This window comes from Triticum aestivum, chromosome 4A (assembly GCF_018294505.1).
Source record: "Triticum aestivum cultivar Chinese Spring chromosome 4A, IWGSC CS RefSeq v2.1, whole genome shotgun sequence".
Classification (NCBI taxonomy): domain Eukaryota; kingdom Viridiplantae; phylum Streptophyta; class Magnoliopsida; order Poales; family Poaceae; genus Triticum; species Triticum aestivum.
In genome coordinates this window covers 61,628,610-61,650,604 of record NC_057803.1, presented here as the reverse complement: position 1 = coordinate 61,650,604, position 21,995 = coordinate 61,628,610, and the positions used below count along the sequence as shown (strand labels likewise).

At 48.6% G+C, this 21,995-nt stretch overlaps 1 protein-coding gene across 1 annotated transcript; it reads left to right on the top strand.

Annotated features, from left to right (window-relative positions):
• The first annotated feature begins 6,636 nt into the window (after positions 1-6,636).
• Positions 6,637-9,479, top strand: LOC123085144 (G-type lectin S-receptor-like serine/threonine-protein kinase At2g19130). The gene has a single exon (XM_044506742.1). The coding sequence runs from the start codon at positions 6,693-6,695 to the stop codon at positions 9,168-9,170; it is 2,478 nt and encodes an 825-aa protein (XP_044362677.1). The 5' UTR covers positions 6,637-6,692; the 3' UTR covers positions 9,171-9,479.
• Positions 9,480-21,995: the final 12,516 nt, after the last annotated feature.

Sequence of the window (21,995 nt, the reverse complement as noted above, 5' to 3'; positions counted from 1 at the left end):
TCCTTGTTCATGCGAATTGAGCTAGGCAGTGGGGTGACGGGCTGGTAGGCTAGATAGGTTGAGTTCTTCGCACATGCCCTAGAGTTTGAATCTTTCTTGGGTCTGCGAAGCCCTGAATCCGACATTTGGCGCACCAGGTAGGGGCATGTCGAAGCTCTGCCTCTTCATCATCTGCGCTCCGCCGGTGCTGCGTGGTTCCCATGGCAGGCGCCACCCCACCCGTCGGGCCGCTGGGCTCATTCGGAGACATCGCGGGCCATCGGGCCTTTTCCCTCGCCCTGCGGCAGGTGCGGCGGCCACTGAAGTTCAAGCCAGCATTGCCCCCACGGTACGACGGTGCGGCGAACCCACGGAGTTCCTCCAGGTGTACGCGTGGGTCATATGGGCGGTGGGCGGCGACGACAAGGACATGGCGAACTGGCTCCCCATGGCCCGCATGGGCGTGCCGCGCTCCTGGATGCTCAGCATATCAGAGTCTTTGGTGGCTTCCTAGGAGGAGATGTGCGGCCTGCTCATCATGCGTTTGGCGGCCCCGATGCCCCATGCAGTTGCGGCCATCCTCTATGGGTCGTAGGTGCCGGCCTCGGGCCGCCACGTCAAGCAGCTTCTTCATCGGGTGGGAGCTGCTCAGCCGCGGCAGGAGGCTCCTCAGGGCCTTGTTGTGCCTCAAACCGCCATCACCTTCGACTCCAGGGATCACCCCAAGATCACGGAAGGCGTCGGCGCACTCCCGATGTTGTGCACGCCCACCATCAGCAACGTCGCGGTTATTGGGACCCTCATCGATGGCGGTGCTGGCCTCGACGTCCTCTTCGTGGAAGCCTTCAATCCGCTTCAAGTGCCATACGACCAGCTCACCCCCACCAGGCCCTTCTCAGGGGTGGTCGATGGCTCCATCGTCCCCCTAGGGAAGATCCGCCTCCCAGTCACCTTCAGCACGCGCTACAACTACCACACCGAGCTTATTGACATCGACGTCGCCCGCATCGGCGTCCCATACAACGCTATCCTTAGGTATCCGGCCTTGCCAAGTTCATGGCGGCGACACACCCTGGCTACAACGTTGTCAAGATGCCAGGAAGTAGTGGCATCATCACCATGGCGTGGGACACCAAATATGCACTCCTGGCCCTCAAGCTCGCCTTCAAGGCCGCGACGGCCACACGACCAGGCGCTAAAGACACTACAGAGGTCCCGGAAGCCACACCTACAAAGAAGAAGCAATTGTTCTCTCGGGATCGGGCCGAGACGAAGTAGGTGCCAGTCGATGACAGGGGCTGAGGCCCCACCTTCACCATAGGCGTTGGCCTCCCCCTGATCAGGAAGAGGCGCTAGTCGGCTTCCTTTGAGCGGACAAGGATGTGCTTGCGTGGGAAGCGACGGACTTGCTCGGCGTCCTGCGAGATGTGACCGAACACCATCTGATGGTGTGCCCCGTGACAAGTAGACTGACTCCTGCCTGCATCTACTACTATTACTCCACACATCGGCCGCTATCCAACATGCATCTAGTGTATTAAGTTAACAAGAACGAAGTAACGCCTTAAGCAAGATGACATGATGTAGAGGGATAGATCCAATCAATATGAATAAACCCCACCTTTTTTCCTTAGTGGCAACAATACAAATATGTGTCATGTCCCCTTCTATCACTAGGATTGAACACTGCAAGATTGAACCCATTACAAAGCACCTCTCCCATTACAAGAAAAATCAATCTAGTTGGCCAAACCAAATCAATAGATCGAAGAGAAATACAAAGCTATCTTAATCATGCATAAAAGAGTATAGAGAAGACTCAAATGATATTCATAGATAATCTGATCACAAACCCACAAGTCATCAGATCTCAACAAACGCACCGCAAAAGAAGATTACATCGAATAGATCTCCAAGAACATCGAGGAGAACATTGTATCGAAGATCAAAGAGAGAGAAGAAGCCATCTAGCTACTAGCTATGGATCCGTAGGTCTGTGGTAAACTAGTCACACATCATCGGAAGGGCAGCAAGGTTGATGTAGAGGCCCTCCATGGTCGAATCCCCCTCCGACAGAATATTAGAATAGGTCTCCAGATGGGATCTCACGAGAAAAGAAACTTGTGGTGGCGGAAAAGTATTTTTGGTGTGCCCTCTGGTATACGGGGAATATTTGGTTATTTATGGAGCTGAGATTAGGGTTAGAGGCGCCACGGTGGGCCCACAAGCTCGCCCCCCTAGGGCGCGCCTGGTGAGCTTGTGGCTCATCCGTTGCCCTTCTGGCCTCCTCCCGAAGCTTCCAAGGTGTCTTATGGTCCAAGAAAAATCGTCAAAAAGTTTTATTCCGTTTGGACTCCGTTTGGTATTGATTTTTTGTATAAGACAAAAATAAGGAAAAAACAGCAACTGACACTTGGCACTAGGTTAATAGGTTAGTCCCAAAAAATGATATAGAATAGCATAATAATGCATATAAAACATCCAAGATGGATAATATAATAACATCGAACAATAAAAAATTATAGATACGCTGAAAACATATCAGGCCACTTGACCCATATTTGGGCATCGTACTTCCGCGGAAGAATAAGAGCTAAGGCCACTAGCGCCAACAACCCTTGTTGCCCACATGGCCAAGAAGCAAGCCAGCGCCACCATCACTGAGCCTACTGAAATCGGCCCTGGTAGCCCGCCATCCAGGACCACTGCCTTGGCATCCACTATTACACATCACACCGACGCCAAAACATGCTGACGCCACCCACATGATGAGACACGACCACCCCCCACCCCCCGATCCAGGGGACCCCGCCACAACGGAAGAGCGGTGAGAGGCCAATGTTGGTGCTTCGGTCACCCGACAAAGAGGCACCATGCCACGTACAGGTGAATCTAGTCCTAGATAGGGGGGGGGGGGGGGCACACCTTTCCCTTGTACTATCGATTAGGCCTGTAGCACCACCGAAGGGGGCATCAATGAACATGCCATCAGACCTAGCCACTCCATATCTTGACATGGGTGGGGGGAGGGGGTAGGCAGCCGACACCTTCAGCCGCCCCGGTAGCCTCAGCCACACCAACCATTCCCGCCTACGACGCTGTCCCCGTCCATCATGGGCTGCCATCTAGCCGCTGAACAAAGTCAACATTCTCGTGGAGGAAAGCCTGCACCACCCTTCTGGCGATGCGTGAACGCCCCAGCACAAGCCAAACCGGCACTGACCGCCATCGAAAGTGTACCACCACGGGCCACGGGCGCGCTCTCTGTCAGCGGAATCTACCTGTGCAGAGTCGGCCGCCCGCAACCCATGCAATCCACACCCCTCGCCGCCCACAGAACAACCTAGTTGAACTCGCCGCCGCCACCATAGGCGCGCATAGGCGTCACATCACCATGCTTGCATGCAGCTATAGGACATCTGTTGACGGTGTTTTTTTTGCCCAAATTGTGACCAAATGACATTTTTTTTACATGACGCCGCCCACAGAACAATCTAGTTGAACTCGCCGCCGCCACCCTAGGCGTGCACATGCGTTACATCACCGTGCCTGCATGCAGCTATAGGACACCTGTTGAAGGCGGGGGTTCTTTTTTGCCCAACCAAATGACATTTTTTTTTACATGACAGCTATTTTTGGGTGTTTGCTGTAGATGCTTTAAGCGCGGTTTACAAGTGCCACGCCAGCCAGTTATGTGGCCTGGTTTGCGAACCACCCGTGGCTGGATGGTTAGAAAGACGGTGATATCCTCGGCCCACCATGAATCAAATACTAGTGCTCGCATTTTTCTGAATTTATTTCAGATTTTTCGGCGATGCACGTTCAGTGGGAGGAGACGTTTCTGTTGACTACGACACGTCTGTGGTGACTTCATCAATCTCAAGATCATATGGTAGCTCAGTCTCTCGAAGATGCTCATAGGGGCAGGATGCACGTGTGTGTTCATAGAGTGAGTGTATGCGCGTATATATGAGCACCTACGTGTGTACCGTGTTAAAAAATAAAATTCGTGGGCTGGTTTGTTTCTCACTTTATCACTGCCCTAAAAACGTTAAAAAAATTAAAGTTTCTCTGGCTGTTCCCGTCGCACAGCGAATTATCTCAGAGGAAGAAAAGGCCGATATTTTGGGTCCGATTCATTGAACGGCTGGACGCTTACGTCTCCGCCCTGGGCATCGCCATGCACGGCAGCTCGACAGCAATCGACACCGTAACCGCGACGGCCAACCAACAGCAATAAATCGGGGCCCTTTCCTACCATGCATCGAGCGACGATTTCAACCCTTGGCAACAGGAGAAGGGCGCAGCGTCCAAATCAGCGGAGCAAACTTCTCTGAATCGTCGTCGCGGCCGCATCCTCCATTCGTTGGCGTCTCCGTCGCTCATGCTCATCCCTGTTTCACTCCTGATCCGTGGGCCGTCACATGTTACCCGAGTTAATGGAGTACGTCGCATCCATTAACTCCGTTTACCGAGTCTTTGGGCTGTCACGGCTGATCGATTTCTTCACTGATGACATGCATCCGCCCAAGAGTACTTGTCCGTCTTTGGCGATATTTTTCAGCTAGCCGGAATTAACGGGGGATGCCATCCATCAGTAATTACTGGGTATGTCCAAACTCAGAGTGCTGTTCGCTCAAGAAAATTATACTGCACGGCTGTGCCAGTACCTGATCATCGCCTGTTTTTTTTTTTTTGAAACGGAGATCATCGCCTGTTTGTAACAGGTACACGTTTCCATTATCTCAAGTGGGACGCAGTACTCGCGCACATTGATTTCCGTTGGCCTTTTCGGTTGATGAATTGTTGAATGCGGGTGGATGAAATGCCGGGCTCCAAAGGATAACGCACGCCTTGATGCTGCGTGTGCAAGAAAACGCCAGCACGTAGTACTTGCCTAGTTGCATGATTGCATCATCTCTCGCCGCTTGCTCAACAGATCCTTCAAACAAGCGACACCAAACCAACTAACAGGCCAGTGATGAAACATAAATTATATGCTAAGTAAGCAATGCTGCTTGCAGGTCACTGCTGGCAAATGAGTGAAAATCCCGAGGCCAACTTATGAAATGATGAAAAATGAAACACAAAGGACTGGAAATGAGCCGTGCCACAGAAGATTGGCGCCTGTTCTCGCTGTTGTTTTCGGCGCTATTAAGTTCGAATGTGACATTATCATTATTTTTGAAGGGAACGTTACATTACTTGCTGACTTGCTCTCTTCCCAAAAGGTCTTACTTTTCTCCAAAATGGCAGGACGTGATACTTTTCGGAAGTACTAAATAGTTCATTTAGCATGTTCATTCTCGATGACATTTTTCGTTCTACCATGATTGATACACTGCCAAACGAAAGTGAGGCACCACCGCAAATTATTTGGGCAAAAAGACTCAGAGATACAACGGACGTTCAAAACTTTCTTACCGCCGAGTGTTCTGGCATGACTCTATTCACAAATGCTCAAATCATGATAAGTTTGGTGCAGCCTTGAAACAGGCTCGCCCCACGCATAAAGCAACGACCAAACTAAACAGTCAAATGACACATGGTGAAGAGGTAGCCCTCTTACAAAGTAGACCCCGGGATCTCTGTAGAGTACAACGCGGCGCAGGCTTTCCTCCACGAGCCTGAGCCACGTGCAGCTAGACCTCTCGCCGCCCACACGACCAAGAGGGGAAGCCGCAACACCGTCATGAGGCCCGCTGGAGAGCCAACCATGGGGGCCGCAGTTCGGGGCCGCACCCGGGCATCCTTGTCCCGAGACACCGCCACCCATCCACCTCACGACACACCAACCCCGACAGTAAAAGACCAACCTTCCTCTCCTAGCCCGACATCAGTCTCCGGATCTGGGTCAGCACCTCCAACGTAGGAGGCAACAACGCATGCATCCCCTACCAGTCCCGACCGACCTTGGGGACACGACCCTAAGCCTGCCAACGGCCGCTGCCAAGTTGAGCTTGCACAATACCAAGTCCATGGTCATCGGTGCCACACCGCAAGACGGGGAAGCATTGTCAGGACAACCACCACACCCGCGAAGACAACACTCACGAGCATATCGTGGGCCGAGCCCAACCTCGCCTACTCAGAGAATCCACCCGATCTGCCTCGGGTCCAGATCTGGCCTGCCCAAGCACAAACCCTAGGTTAGAGAAGCTGCCATTGTGCGCGTAGCCGACACCAGCCCCGCACGCTACCAATTCCGACCCGGAAGAAGGGAGATTGCCAAGCCACCGCCGCCCGAGCCGCCAGCCAGACCGCGGACACCGTGCCGCCGTAGTCAGCACCAGCACGCACCGCCGTCCTAACCCGTTGCGGCCCCCAAGATAACTGTCCGCGGCCAGGGGCCACCGCTGCCGCCGTTCCTCAGTGGATCTGCTTCAATCCGGTCTTCATTCATTTGTAGAGTCTTCTCTGTAACTGGAATTTTGTGGATTTTTTGTTTGTCAGTTGCCTGAAAATTGGGAGGAATTGACATCCAACGGTCCTGATAGAATCGACTGGAACGTAAGTCGCTTTCAGTCAGCATGATCCTTAGGCATTCCAAAAATGAAAAATATAGATTTTGGTGGGGAAAATGAAACGAGGGCTAAATTATTTCGGCTCGCCAGGTTAACCCAGGCTCGGCTACTTATTCATCGGCACCAGCAGAGTGCAGACAAACCAATCATACCCAGATCGTAGCAAAATCCTCCAATTTGCATGCCACCATGCTCCTCCTCCTCCTCCTCCTCCTGCTCTTCTCCAGCCTACAGCTCCCCACGACTGCCATCGACACCCTCGCTCTAGGCCAAGCACTCCCATGGAACGAGACACTGGTGTCCAAGGGCGGCGAATTCGAGCTCGGCCTCTTCTCCCCCGGCAACTCCGGCAAGCACTACGTCGGCATCTGGTACAAGAAGATCTCCAAGCAAACGGTCGTCTGGGTGGCGAACCGAGAGCACCCGATCGTCAAGCCGTCGACCTCCCGCTTCATGCTCAGCATCCACGGCGAGCTGCTCCTCCTCACGATGCCGTCGGACACCTTGCTGTGGTCGTCCAACGCGTCCTCCCGGTCGCCCCCGAGCACCACCGTCGCCACGCTCCAGGACGACGGCAACCTCGTGGTGCGGCGGAGCAACGCGACGTCGTCGTCTGCCTACGTGGTGTGGCAGAGCTTCGACCACCCCACCGACACCTGGCTCCCCGGGGCCAGGCTCGGCTACAACAGGGGCGCCGGCGTCCACAGCTTCCTCACGTCGTGGACGGACGCCGAGAACCCGGCGCCCGGCGCGTTCACGATGGAGATCGACGCGCGCGGGCAGCCCAAGTTCGACCTGTTTTCCGACGCCGGCGGCGCCGAGCACCGCCAGTACTGGACGACCGGCCTGTGGGACGGCGAGATCTTCGTGAACGTGCCGGAGATGCGGTCGGGCTACTTCGCCGGGTTCCCCTACGCGCGCAACGGCACTGTTAACTTCTTCAGCTACCACGACCGGATCCCGATGATGGGCGCCGGCAACTTCATGCTTGACGTCAACGGGCAGATGCGGCGGCGCCAGTGGAGCGACATGGCAGGGAAGTGGATCCTCTTCTGCTCGGAGCCGCACGACGCCTGCGACGTCCACGGTTCGTGCGGCCCCTTCGGGTTGTGCAGCAACACCACCAGCCCGGCGTGCCAGTGTCCCGCCGGCTTCGTCCCGAGGTCGGAGCAAGAGTGGAAGCTGCAGAACACCGCCTCCGGATGCGAGAGGCGGACCTTACTGGACTGTACCAAAGACAGGTTCATGCAGCTGCCGAACCCCGTGCAGCTCCCGAATGGCTCATCGGAGGCCGCCGGAGTTAGGGGTGACAGGGACTGCGAGCGCACTTGCTTGAAAGATTGCTCCTGCGCCGCGTACGTGTACGATGGAACCAAGTGCTCCATGTGGAAGGGCGAGCTCGTTAACTTGAGGGCACTCTCGATTGACCAAGGTGGCGATCCTGGCCTCGCCGGAGCTGTCATTCACCTCCGCGTCGCGCGCTCCGAGGTGGCAGCGTCGTCATCGTCACCGGCGCATTCTTGGAAGAAATCGATGGTGATCCTCGGGAGCGTAGTTGCGGCCGTGGTGGTGCTCCTGGCAAGCCTCGTGATCGGGGTGGTGGCGGCGGTGATGCTGCGGAGGCGGCGGGGGAAGGGGAAGGTGACGGCGGTGCAGGGGCAGGGCTCGCTGCTGCTGTTCGACTACCAGGCCGTGAGGACCGCGACGAGGAACTTCTCGGAGAAGCTCGGTGGAGGGAGCTTCGGCACGGTGTACAAGGGCGTACTCCCGGACGCGACGCCGGTGGCCGTGAAGAAGCTGGACGGGCTCCGGCAGGGCGAGAAGCAGTTCCGAGCGGAGGTGGTCACCCTGGGCGTGGTCCAGCACGTCAACCTCGTCCGCCTCCGGGGCTTCTGCTCCGAGGGGAACAAGAGGGCGCTCGTGTACGACTACATGGCCAACGGCTCGCTGGACTCGCACCTGTTCAAGGGCGGCGGCTCGGCGGCGAAGGTGTTGAGCTGGGGCCAGAGGTACGGCGTCGCGCTCGGCATGGCCAGGGGCCTGGCGTACCTGCACGAGAAGTGCCGCGAGTGCATCATACACTGCGACATCAAGCCGGAGAACATCCTCCTCGACGACGAGCTGGGCGCCAAGCTCGCCGACTTCGGCATGGCCAAGCTCGTGGGCCGCGACTTCAGCCGCGTCCTGACCACGATGCGCGGCACGCTCGGGTACCTCGCGCCGGAGTGGCTCGCCGGCTCGCCGGTCACCGCCAAGGCCGACGTGTACAGCTTCGGCCTCGTGCTGTTTGAGCTCGTCTCCGGCCGGCGCAACAATGCCCCATCGGAAAAGGGAGGCTACGGGATGTACTTCCCGGTGCACGCCGCGGTGAGCGTGCACGAGGGCGACGTGGTCGGGCTGCTCGACGAGAGGCTGGCCAAGGAGGCCGACGTGAAGGAGCTGGAGAGGCTCTGCAGGATCGCCTGCTGGTGCATCCAGGACGAGGAGGCTGACCGGCCGACCATGGGGCTCGTCGTGCAGCAGCTTGAAGGAGTCGCCGACGTCGGGCTACCGCCGGTCCCGTCCCGGCTTCACATGCTGGCAAAGGTGAACGCAGGCGCCGGTGGAGGTGAACAGGATGAATTCTATTCGGAGAGCAGTAACAAACTAGCGACAGAAAAGGCGTGAGAGCGAAAATTAGCCACATCATATAACTCGAGTGGATTCTCAAAAAAAAAAAAAAAAAACTCGAGTGAATATGAAATGCTTGTATGGTTTTTTTAGGGGAATGCTTGTATAGTTTGAAGGTACTCCCTCTGTAGAGAAATATATAAGATCACTAAACGCTCTTATATTTTCTTTTATACAGAGAGTAGTTAATTTTCGACCCGCAAAAAAAAAGAGTACTAGTTAATTTTGGTTGTGTGCGTCGGATCACGGAAGTTCGAAGGAGCAGTGCCCTGGTAGTAATACTCGTATTGAGTTAGTGGAGTACTATGTTGAATTTTTAGGGTGTTGTGGAGATTCCTGAATCTAGAAAAATTTAGAACTGCATTACATTTCCTTGGTCTTGTTTTCATAGGCGAAAATCCTATGCTTGCGAGCCCTACTTAGAGCATCTACAATCAAACCCCTTAAATCCCTCCTATATGGCCGGCCTCGTCGCCGTGACTCGGTCAGAGCCCCGGATGCCGCCGTACGTCCTGCTCCTCCGGTCATATACCTTGCCCTCGAAGTGTTTCACAAAATGTCCAAGCTGTTTTTTTTCTTTTTTAGGTAAAACAATGAATTTGTCAGATGAGTAGTTTCAGAATAATGATCTTGATGAATTCATCCAACAAGAGTTTGTCGATTCGTCGGGTCAAGAGTACATGATGATGATGAAATGGAGAAGGAAGTGGAGCATATTCTAAACTTCAAGGTTTCGCTCAAAGGAGGGAGAATTATACACCAGGATATGAACGCTGGCGCATGCCTGCTGTACAAGGACTGCTTTCAACCTGAGCCAAAATTCCATGATGGGTTTTTCCGACGTCACTTCTGGATGACCAAACCCTTGTTCTTGGGGTGTGGTGGAGGGTGTGGAGGCACATGATCCCTACCTCACTCTAGAAAGGATTGTTATGGACAACTGACATTCTCTCCTTTGCAGAAATGCACAACTGCTCTGAGGATGCTTGTATTAGGTACTGCCACGAATGTCGTTGGTGAGATGCTTCGGACGGGGGGGGGGGGGGGGGGGGGGGGGGGGGGGGGGGGGGGGGGAGCACATGTCTTGATGTCACTCTCAAGTTTTCTCAAGGCCTTGGAAAATGTGTTTGGAGCGGAGTACATGAGAGAACCAACTGTCGAAGACACAGAAAGGTTGATGTCTTGATGACAAGTGGAGCTGCAAGAGGTTTTTTAGGTATGTTTAGTTCAGTTGCTTGCATGCATTGGGAATGAAAGAACTGTCTCAAAGGTTTGAGCGGGATGTACCAAGGTCATACTAAAGAGGCTAGCATTATACCCAAAATAGCGGCATCAAGGGACTTGTGGGTTTGGTATGCTTACTTTGGCATGTATGCTTCTCACAACGACATTAATGTGCTCTAGCGATCTCCGCTGTCCAAGAGACTTTGTGATGTGGATGCTCCGTTGTGCAACTACACCATCAATGAAACACAACTAAAACATGGGGTATTACCTTACTGATGATATCTAGACTCAGTGGGCGGCGTTTGTCAAGACCATATACGATCTCCATGGAAACAAATAATACCACGTTGCAACAATGCAAGGGGAGCTATGAAGGATGTGCAGAGAGCATTTTTAGTGCTTCAACCTTGTTGAGGTATTGTTCATGGAGTTGCAATGATATGGGAATCAGAGACATTGTGGCAGCTGATGATTTTGCACAACATGATCGTCGAGGATGACGGTGAAGGGGCAGCCCGAACGCATGATTTCAAGAAGCCCGTAGTACAAGTCCGCCACCTAGAACAAGATGCCGAACATAATGTGAACTTTCTGGAAATGCATCAGAATCTTTGGGATCAAAACATGCACATGCAACTGTATTATGCGCTTGATTTTTGTATGTGGACCCACAATGAAAATCAAGAAATTTAATGTTTGAATTATGCGCTTTATTTTTTTATGTTTGAACTATATTTTTGTTAAGAACAAATGTTACTTGTGTATGGTATTTACGTGTATGATCGGCATGCATGTGTTTGCATTAGTTTGAGGATTTGAAATTGAAGGATGTGGTTGCAAAGGAGGACATTTGAAAAGTCTGGGGTCACGTCCGCACACGTTCAGAGAGGCGGATTTGCTCAGTCTGACTATGGATGCTCTTACCGATCTACCATTACATGTGTGTGTCATCTCCCTAGTAACCCCACTCGATTTCACTTTGTGATTTCCAATCATGTGATGCCACGCCAATCTATAAGTTTTAATTCTTAAGCTTGGCATTAGGCTGGCTACAATAGAAGTATCATAATCATGCATGTAACTAGGCATTTTTATTGAGATGACACACAATCTAATGAGAAAAATCATGTACTAGTATGTGTCATGTATGGTAATAAATGAGATCATTATAATACCAAGTTATGATATTGTGAAGATGGCATCATTCACTAATATCATGATACTAGTAGTAAGTACTACTCCTTGCAACTGAAGTGAAAGTGAAGCATCCATAACCCTTCCCAACATTAAAATAGCTAATTGCCATAACACTACTAGGAAAAGGCTTATTAGTGGCGCACCTGTTTTGGCCATTAATGGCGCCCTACAGGTGCGCCACTATCATCACGCCACTAGTAACATATACTAATGGCGCATCAGGCAGTGCGCCATTAGTAAGTCACACGGTGCGCCATTAATATACCAGACTATAGTGGCGCACCAGGCAGTGCGTCATTAGTAAGTCACACGGTGCGCCATTAGTATGCCTCCCAGGGGGGCCATATTTACCTTGTGCTCTGTGTTACTAATGGCGCACTAACAGATAATGCGTCACTAGTATTTTTTATAGCAGTGCGCCACTAATGTGCTGTATGGTGCGCCACTAGTATGAATATTAGGATTTTTTTCTTTTCTGATATTTGCATAGGTTACAAAATATATTACTGCACAGAATATAGAAAGCACAACATATAAACAGCAGATTCATCAAATACAATAGAAGATTAGTCTCTGAATACAATTCATCATATTAGTCTCCGAATTCAAAAGACCGAACAAAATTAGAACATTATAAGTCTCGAGACCGCGAGTAGCGAGTTTGTCGAAAGTAATGTTGCATTCGGAGATAATTGAGAGATGTGTCCTCTCTTATCTCCGTGCTACTGCTACTGATATGCCTAAACATGACTTAGATTGAACTGAGGCAACATGTGGTGCATGTCGAAAGTAATACTGATCCTAATTTGATCAAGTTTGGATTGTACTACTTTCGACATGCACCACATGCATGTTGCCTTCACTTCAATCCAATCCATGTTCATTTCACCCAGAGATATATAATAACTCTTCATGCTCGCATCATGCATCATCATAATAACAAGTCCTACTAATCATCATCATACAACTTATACTCGTTATTAATAACAAGTCATACGATCATCATCCTCATAGTCATCGAACCAACCCTACTTAATTGTTCTTAGCACATGATCATCAGTATTAGGTAGGACCTAAATACCCTCATTAAGGTAAAATAGCATAAAACAATATAGATCCTGACTCTCCATTATGGAGAATGGAGATCTTCCTGTCTCCAATTCTTGCGCTTTGCTTCCTTTTGCTTCCAAGAACCTCCTTACGAATGTCCAGACATTTTTTCCATACTTTGATTTGCATGTCTCCACTTCTTTTAGAAATCTGGTATGTGTTGGAAATATGCCCTAGAGGCAATAATAAAATGATTATTATTATATTTCCTTGTTCATGATAATTGTCTATTGTTCATGCTATAATTGTGTTATCCGGAAATCATAATGCATGTGTGAATACATAGACCATGACATGTCCCTAGTAAGCCTCTAGTTAACTAGCTCGTTGATCAATAGATAGTCACGGTTTCCTGACTATGGACATTGGATGTCATTGATAACGGGATCACATCATTAGAAGAATGATATGATGGACAAGACCCAATCCTAAGCATAGCACAAGATCGTGTAGTTCGTTTGCTAGAGCTTTTCCAGTGCCAAGTATCATTTCCTTAGACCATGAGATCGTGTAACTCCCGGATGCCGTAGGAGTGCTTTGGGTGTACCAAACGTCACAACGTAACTGGGTGACTATAAAGGTATACTACAGGTATCCCCGAAAGTATCTGTTGGCTTGACACGGATCGAGACTAGAATTTGTCACTCCGTATGACGGAGAGGTATCTCTGGGCCCACTCGGTAATGCATCATCATAATGAGCTCAATGTGACCAAGTGTTTGGTCACGGGATCATGCATTACGGTACGAGTAAGTGACTTTCCGGTAACGATATTGAACGAGGTATTGGGATACCGAGGATCGAATCTCGGGCAAGTAACGTACCGATTGACAAAGGGAATTGTATACGGGATTGATTGAATCCTCGACATCATGGTTCATCCGATGAGATCATCGTGGAACATGTGGGAGCCAACATGGGTATCCAGATCCCGCTGTTGGTTATTGACCGGAGAGTCATCTCGGTCATGTCTACGTGTCTCCCGAACCTGTAGGGTCTACACACTTAAGGTTCGGTGAAGCTAGGGTTGTAGAGATATTAGTATGCGGTAACCCGAAAGTTGTTCGGAGTCCCGGATGAGATCCCGGACGTCACGAGGAGTTCCGGAATGGTCCGGAGATGAAGATTTGTATATAGGAAGTCTAGTTTCGGCCATCGTGAAAGTTTCGGGGGTAATCGGTATTGTACCGGGACCACCGGAAGGGTCCCGGGGGTCCACTGGGTGGGGCCACCTATCCCGGAGGGCCCCATGGTCTGAAGTGGGAGGGGAACCAGCCCCTGGTGGGCTGGTGCACCCCCCATGGGCCTCCCCCTGCGCCTAGGGTTGGAAACCCTAGGGGTGGGGGGCGCCCCACTTGGCTTGGGGGGCAAGTCCCCCCCCCCTCAGCCGCCGCCCCCCTTGGAGATCCCATCTCCTAGGGCCGGCGCCCCCCCTAGGGGCCCTATATATAGTGGGGGGAGGGAGGGCAGCCGCACCAAGTCCCTGGCGCCTCCCTCTCCCCACGTAACACCTCTCTCTATCTCGTTGGAGCTTGGCGAAGCCCTGCCGAGATCACTGTTGCTTCCACCACCACGTTGTCGTGCTGCTGGATCTCCATCAACCTATCCTTCCCCTTGCTAGATCAAGAATGAGGAGACGTCTTCCCAACCGTACGTGTGTTGAACGCGGAGGTGCCGTCCGTTCGGCGCTAGGTCATCGGTGATTTGGATCACGACGAGTACGACTCCATCAACCCCGTTCTCTTGAACGCTTCCGCTCGCGATCTACAAGGGTATGTAGATGCACTCCCCTCTCCCTCGTTGCTAGATGACTCCATAGATTGATCTTGGTGATGCGTAGAAAATTTTAAAATTCTGCTACGTTCCCCAGCAGTGGCATCATGAGCCAGGTCTATGCGTAGTTTCTATGCACGATTAGAACACAAGTTGTTGTGGGCGTTGATTTTGTCAATTTACTTGCCTTTACTAGTCTTATATTGATTCGGCGGCATCATGGGATGAAGCGGCCCGGACCGACCTTACACGTACGCTTACGTGAGACTGGTTCCACCGAATGACATGCACTAGTTGCATAAGGTGGCTAGCAGGTGTCTGTCTCTCCCACTTTAGTCGGATCGCATTCGATGAAAAGGGTCCTTATGAAGGGTAAATAGAAATTGGCATATCACGTTGTGGTTTTGGCGTAGGTAAGAAACGTTCTTGCTAGAAACCTATAGCAGCCACGTAAAAACTTGCAACAACAATTAGAGGACGTCTAACTTGTTTTTGCAGCATGTGCCATGTGATGTGATATCGCCAAAAGGATGTGATGAATGATATATGTGATGTATGAGATTGATCATGTTCTTGTAATAGGAATCACGACTTGCATGTCGATGAGTATGACAACTGGCAGGAGCCATAGGAGTTGTCTTAATTTATTTATGACCTGCGTGTCAACATAAACGTCATGTAATTACTTTACTTTATTGCTAAACCGTTAGCCATAGTAGTAGAAGTAATAGATGACGAGATAACTTCATGAAGACACGATGATGGAGATCATGGTGTCATGCCGGTGACGATGATGATCATGGCGCCCCGAAGATGGAGATCAAAAGGAGCAAATGATATTGGCCATATCATGTTACTATTTGATTGCATGTGATGTTTATCATGTTTTTGCTTCTTATTTGCTTAGAACGACGGTAGTAAATAAGATGATCCCTCACAATAATTTCAAGAAAGTGTTCCCCCTAACTGTGCACCGTTGCTAAGGTCCGTTGTTTCGAAGCACCACGTGATGATCGGGTGTGATAGGCTCTAACGCTCGCATACAACGGGTGTAAGCCAGATTTACACATGCAATACACTTAGGTTGACTTGACGAGCCTAGCATGTACAGACATGGCCTCGGAACACGGAAGACCGAAAGGTCGAACATGAGTCGTATAGAAGATACAATCAACATGAAGATGTTCACCGATGATGACTAGTCCGTCTCACATGATGATCGGACACGGCCTAGTTGAATCGGATCATGTATCACTTAGATGACTAGAGGGATGTCTATCTGAGTGGGAGTTCATTAAATAATTTGATTAGATGAACTTAATTATCATGAACTTAGTCTAAAATCTTTGCAATATGTCTTGTAGATCAAATGGCCCACGCTAATGTTGCCCTCAACTTCAACGCGTTCCTAGAGAAAACCAAGCTGAAAGACGATGGCAGCAACTACACGGACTGGGTCCGTAACCTGAGGATTATCCTCATAGCTGCCAGGAAAGCATATGTCCTTGATGCACCGCTAGGTGAAGCACCTGTTTTCCCTGCAGAACAAGACGTTATGAACGCTTGGCAGACACATAGTGATGATTACTCCCTGGTACAGTGCGGCATGCTTTACAGCTTAGAACCGGGGCTCCAAAAGCGTTTTGAGAAACACAGAGCATATGAGATGTTCCAAGAGCTGAAAATGGTTTTCCAAGATCACGCCCGGGTCGAGAGATATGAAGTCTCTGACAAGTTCTACAGTTGTAAGATGGAGGAGAACAGTTCTGTCAGCGAGCACATACTCAAAATGTTTGGGCTGCATAACCGCTTGTCTCAGCTAGGAGTTAATCTCCCGGATGATGCGGTCGTTGACAGAATCCTTCGGTCGCTCCCGCCTAGCTACAAGAGCTTTGTGATGAACTTCAATATGTAGGGGATGGAAAAGACCATTCCCGAGGTATATTCAATGTTGAAATCAGCGGAGGTGGAAATCAAACAGGAACATCAAGTGTTGATGGTGAATAAAACCACTAAGTTCAAGAAAGGCAAGGGTAAAAAGAACTTCAAGAAGGACGGCAAGGGAGTTGCCGCGCCCGGTAAGCAAGCTGCCGGGAAGAAGTCAAAGAATGGACCCAAGCCTGAGACTGAGTGCTTTTATTGCAAGGGAAACGGTCACTGGAAGCGGAATTGCCCCAAGTACTTAGCGGAAAAGAAGGCCAGCAATACCAAAGGTATATGTGATATACATGTTATTGATGTGTACCTTACCAGCGCTCGTAGTAGCTCCTAGGTATTTGATACCGGTGTAGTTGCTCATATTTGTAACTCAAAACAGGAACTGCGGAATAAACGGAGACTGGCGAAGGACGAGGTGACGATGCACGTCGGGAATGGTTCCAAGGTCGATGTGATCACCGTCGGCACGCTACCTCTGCATTTACCTACAGGATTAGTTTTAAACCTCAATAATTGTTATTTAGTACCAGCTTTGAGCATGAACATTGTATCTGGATCTCGTTTAATGCGAGATGGATACTCATTTAAATCTGAGAATAATGGTTGTTCTATTTATATGAGAGACATGTTTTGTGGTCATGCCCCGCTGGTCAATGGTTTATTCTTATTTAATCTCAAATGTGATGTTACACACATTCATAGTGTGAATGCCAAAAGATGTAAGGTTGATAATGATAGTCCCACATACTTGTGGCACTGCCGCCTTGGTCACATTGGTGTCAAACGCATGAAGAAACTCAATGCAGATGGACTTTTGGAGTCTCTTGATTATGAATCATTTGACACGTGCGAACCATGCCTCATGGGTAAAATGACCAAGACTCCGTTCTCCGGAACAATGGAGCGAGCAACCAACTTATTGGAAATCATACATACTGATGTGTGCGGTCCAATGAGCGTTGAGGCTCGCGGTGGCTATCGTTATGTACTCACCCTCACTGATGACTTATGTAGATATGGGTATGTCTACTTAATGAAACACAAGTCTGGGACCTTTGAAAAGTTCAAGGAATTTCAGAGTGAGGTTGAGAATCAACGTGACAGGAAAATCAAGTTCTTACGATCAGATCATGGGGGAGAATATTTGAGTCATGAATTTGACACGCACTTAAGGAAATGTGGAATAGTTTCACAACTCACGCCGCCTGGAACACCACAGCGTAATGGTGTGTCCGAACATCGTAATCGCACCCTATTGGATATGGTACGATCTATGATGTCTCTTACCGATCTACCGCTATCTTTTTGGGGTTATGCTATAGAGACTGCCGCATTCACTTTAAATAGGGCTCCGTCGAAATCCATTGAGATGTAACCATATGAATTGTGGTTTGGCAAGAAACCTAAGCTGTCGTTTCTGAAAGTTTGGGGATGCAATGCTTATGTCAAGAAACTTCAACCGGAAAAGCTCGAACCCAAATCGGAAAAATGCGTCTTCATAGATACCCTAAAGAAACTATTGGGTATACCTTCTATCTTAGATCCGAAGGCAAGACATTTGTTGCCAAGAATGGATCCTTTCTAGAGAGAGTTTCTCTCGAAAGAAGTAAGTGGGAGGAAAGTAGAACTTGATGAAGTATTGCCTCTTGAACCGGAGAGTGGCGCAGCTCAAGAAATTGTTCCTGAGGTGTCTGCACCGACTAGGGAGGAATTTAATGATGATGATCATGAAACTTCAGATCAAGTGTCAAAGCTTGCATCAACGTAACCTTTTACGATGAGCTCTTTGTCACCTCCATATATGAGAAACATATCCTTAGTCCTTTTCAGGTATTTCAGGATGTACTTGACCGCTGTCCAGTGATCCACTCCTGGATCACTTTGGTACCTCCCTGCTAGACTTATAGCAAGGCACACATCAGGTCTGGTACACAACATTGCATACATGATAGAGCCTATGGCTGAAGCATAGGGAACATCTTTCATTTACTCTCTATCTTCTGCAGTGGTCGGGCATTGAGTCTTACTCAACTTCACACCTTGTAACACAGGCAAGAACCCTTTCTTTGCTTGATCCATTTTGAACTTCTTCAAAACTTTGTCAAGGTATGTGCTTTGTGAAAGTCCAATTAAGCGTCTTGATCTATCTCTATAGATCTTAATGCCTAATATGTAAGCAGCTTCACCGAGGTCTTTCATTGAAAAACTCTTATTCAAGTATCCCTTTATGCTATCCAGAAATTCTATATCATTTCCAATTAGTAATATGTCATCCACATATAATATCATAAATGCTACAGAGCTCCCACTCACTTTCTTGTAAATACAGGCTTCTCCAAAAGTATGTATAAAACCAAATGCTTTGATCACACTATCAAAGCGTTTATTCCAACTCTGAGAGGCTTGCACCAGTCCATAAATGGATCATTGGAGCTTGCAAACTTTGTTAGCTCCCTTTGGATCGACAAAACCTTCTGGTTGCATCATATACAACTCTTCTTCCAGAAATCCATTCAGGAATGCAGTTTTGACATCCATCTGCCAAATTTCATAATCATAAAATGCGGCAATTGCTAACGTGATTCGGACAGACTTAAGCATCGCTACGGGTGAGAAGGTCTCATCGTAGTCAATCCCTTGAACTTGCCGAAAACCTTTTGCGACAAGTCGAGCTTTGTAGACAGTAATATTACCGTCAGCGTCAATCTTCTTCTTGAAGATCCATTTATTCTCAATTGCTTGCCGATCATCGGGCAAGTCAACCAAAGTCCATACTTTGTTCTCATGCATGGATCCCATCTCAGATTTCATGGCTTCAAGCCATTTTGCGGAATCTGGGCTCACCATCGCTTCTTCATAGTTCGTAGGTTCATCATGATCTAGTAGCATGACTTCCAGAATAGGATTACCATACCACTCTGGTGCGGATCTCACTCTGGTTGATCTATGAGGTTCAGTAGTATCTTGTTCTAAAGTTTCATGATCATCATCATTAGCTTCCTCACTAACTGGTGTAGGTGTCACTGAAATAGTTTTCTGTAATGCACTACTTTCCAATAAGGCTACTTTCCAATAAGGGAGCAGGTACAGTTACCTCGTCAAGTTCTACTTTCCTCCCACTCACTTCTTTCGAGAGAAACTCCTTCTCCAGAAAGTTTCCGAATTTAGCAACAAAAGTCTTGCCTTCGGATCTGTGATAGAAGGTGTATCCAATAGTTTCCTTTGGATATCCTATGAAGACACGTTTCTCCGATTTGGGTTCAAGCTTATCGGGTTGAAGCTTTTTCACATAAGCATCGCAGCCCCAAACTTTCAGAAATGACAACTTTGGTTTCTTGCCAAACCACAGTTCATAAGGCGTCATCTCAACGGATTTTGATGGTGCCCTATTTAACGTGAATGCGGCCGTCTCTAGAGCGCATCCCCAAAATGATAGCGGTAAATCAGTAAGAGACATCATAGATCGCACCATATCTAGTAAAGTACGATTACGACGTTCGGACACACCATTACGTTGTGGTGTTCCGGGTGGCGTGAGTTGCGAAACTATTCCACAATTTTTCAAATGTACACCAAACTCGTAACTCAAATATTCTCCTCCACGATCAGATCGTAGAAATTTTATTTTCTTGTTACGATGATTTTCTACTTCATTCTGAAATTCTTTGAACTTTTCAAATGTTTCAGACTTGTGTTTCATTAAGTAGATATACCCATATCTGCTTAAGTCATCTGTGAAGGTGAGAAAATAACGATATCCGCCACGAGCCTCAATATTCATCGGACCACATACATCTGTATGTATGATTTCCAACAAATCTGTTGCTCTCTCCATAGTACCGGAGAACGGTGTTTTGGTCATCTTGCCCATGAGGCACGGTTCGCAAGTACCAAGTGATTCATAATCAAGTGGTTCCAAAAGTCCATCAGTATGGAGTTTCTTCATGCGCTTTACACCGATATGACCTAAACGGCAGTGCCACAAATAAGTTGCACTATCATTATCAACTCTGCATCTTTTGGCTTCAACACTATGAATATGTGTGTCACTACTATCGAGATTCAATAAAAATAGACCACTCTTTAAGCGTGCATGACCATAAAAGATATTACTCATATAAATAGAACAACCATTATTCTCAGATTTAAATGAATAACCGTCTCGCATCAAACAAGATCCAGATATAATGTTCATGCTTAACGCTGGCACCAAATAACAATTATTTAGGTCTAATATTAATCCCGAAGGTAGATGTAGAGGTAGCGTGCCGACTGCGATCACATCGACTTTGGAACCGTTTCCCACGCGCATCGTCACCTCGTCCTTAGCCAATCTTCGCTTAATCCATAGTCCCTGTTTCGAGTTGCAAATATTAGCAACAGAACCAGTATCAAATACCCAGGTGCTACTGCGAGCATTAGTAAGGTACACATCAATAACATGTATATCACATATACCTTTGTTCACCTTGCCATCCTTCTTATCCGCCAAATACTTGGGGCAGTTCCGCTTCCAGTGACCAGTCTGCTTGTAGTAGAAGCACTCAGTTTCAGGCTTAGGTCCAGGTTTGGGTTCCTTCTCTTGAGTAGCAACTTGCTTGATGTTCTTTTTGAAGTTCCCCTTCTTCTTCCCTTTGCCCTTTTTCTTGAAACTAGTAGTCTTGTTGACCATCAACACTTGATGCTCCTTCTTGATTTCTACCTCCGCAGCTTTCAGCATTGCGAAGAGCTCGGGAATAGTTTTATTCATGCCTTGCATATTATAGTTCATCACGAAGCTCTTGTAGCTTGGTGGAAGTGATTGGAGAATTCTGTCAATGACGCAATCATCTAGAAGATTAACTCCCAATTGAATCAAGTGATTATTATACCCAGACATTTTGAGTATATGCTCACTGACAGAACTGTTCTCCTCCATCTTGCAGCTATAGAACTTATTGGAGACTTCATATCTCTCAATCCGGGCATTTGCTTGAAATATTAACTTCAACTCCTGGAACATCTCATATGCTCCATGATGTTCAAAATGTCGTTGAAGTCCCGATTCTAAGCCGTAAAGCATGGCACACTGAACTATCGAGTAGTCATCAGCTTTGCTCTGCCAGACGTTCATAACATCTGGTGTTGCTCCAGCAGCAGGCCTGGCACCCAGCGGTGCTTCCAGGACGTAATTCTTCTGTGCAGCAATGAGGATAATCCTCAACTTACGGACCCAGTCCGTGTAATTGCTACCATCATTTTTCAACTTTGCTTTCTCAAGGAACGCAATAAAATTCAACGGAACAACAGCACAAGCCATCTATCTACAATCAAGCAAAAACAAGCAAGATACTATCAGGTACTAAGTTTCATGATAAATTTAGGTTCAATTTACTTAAAGAACTCCCACTTAGATAGATATCCCTCTAATCCTCTAAGTGATTACGTGATCCAAATCAACTAAACCATGTCCGATCATCACGTGAGATGGAGTAGTTTCATTGGTGAACATTACTATGTTGATCATATCTACTATATGATTCACGCTCGACCTTTCGGTCTCCGTGTTCCGAGGCCATATCTGTATATGCTTGGCTC

What these genes read in the sequence shown, in the direction of transcription:
- LOC123085144 (XM_044506742.1), top strand. Translation starts at nt 6,693, where the DNA reads ATGCTCCTCCTCCTCCTCCTCCTCCTGCTCTTCTCCAGCCTACAGCTC.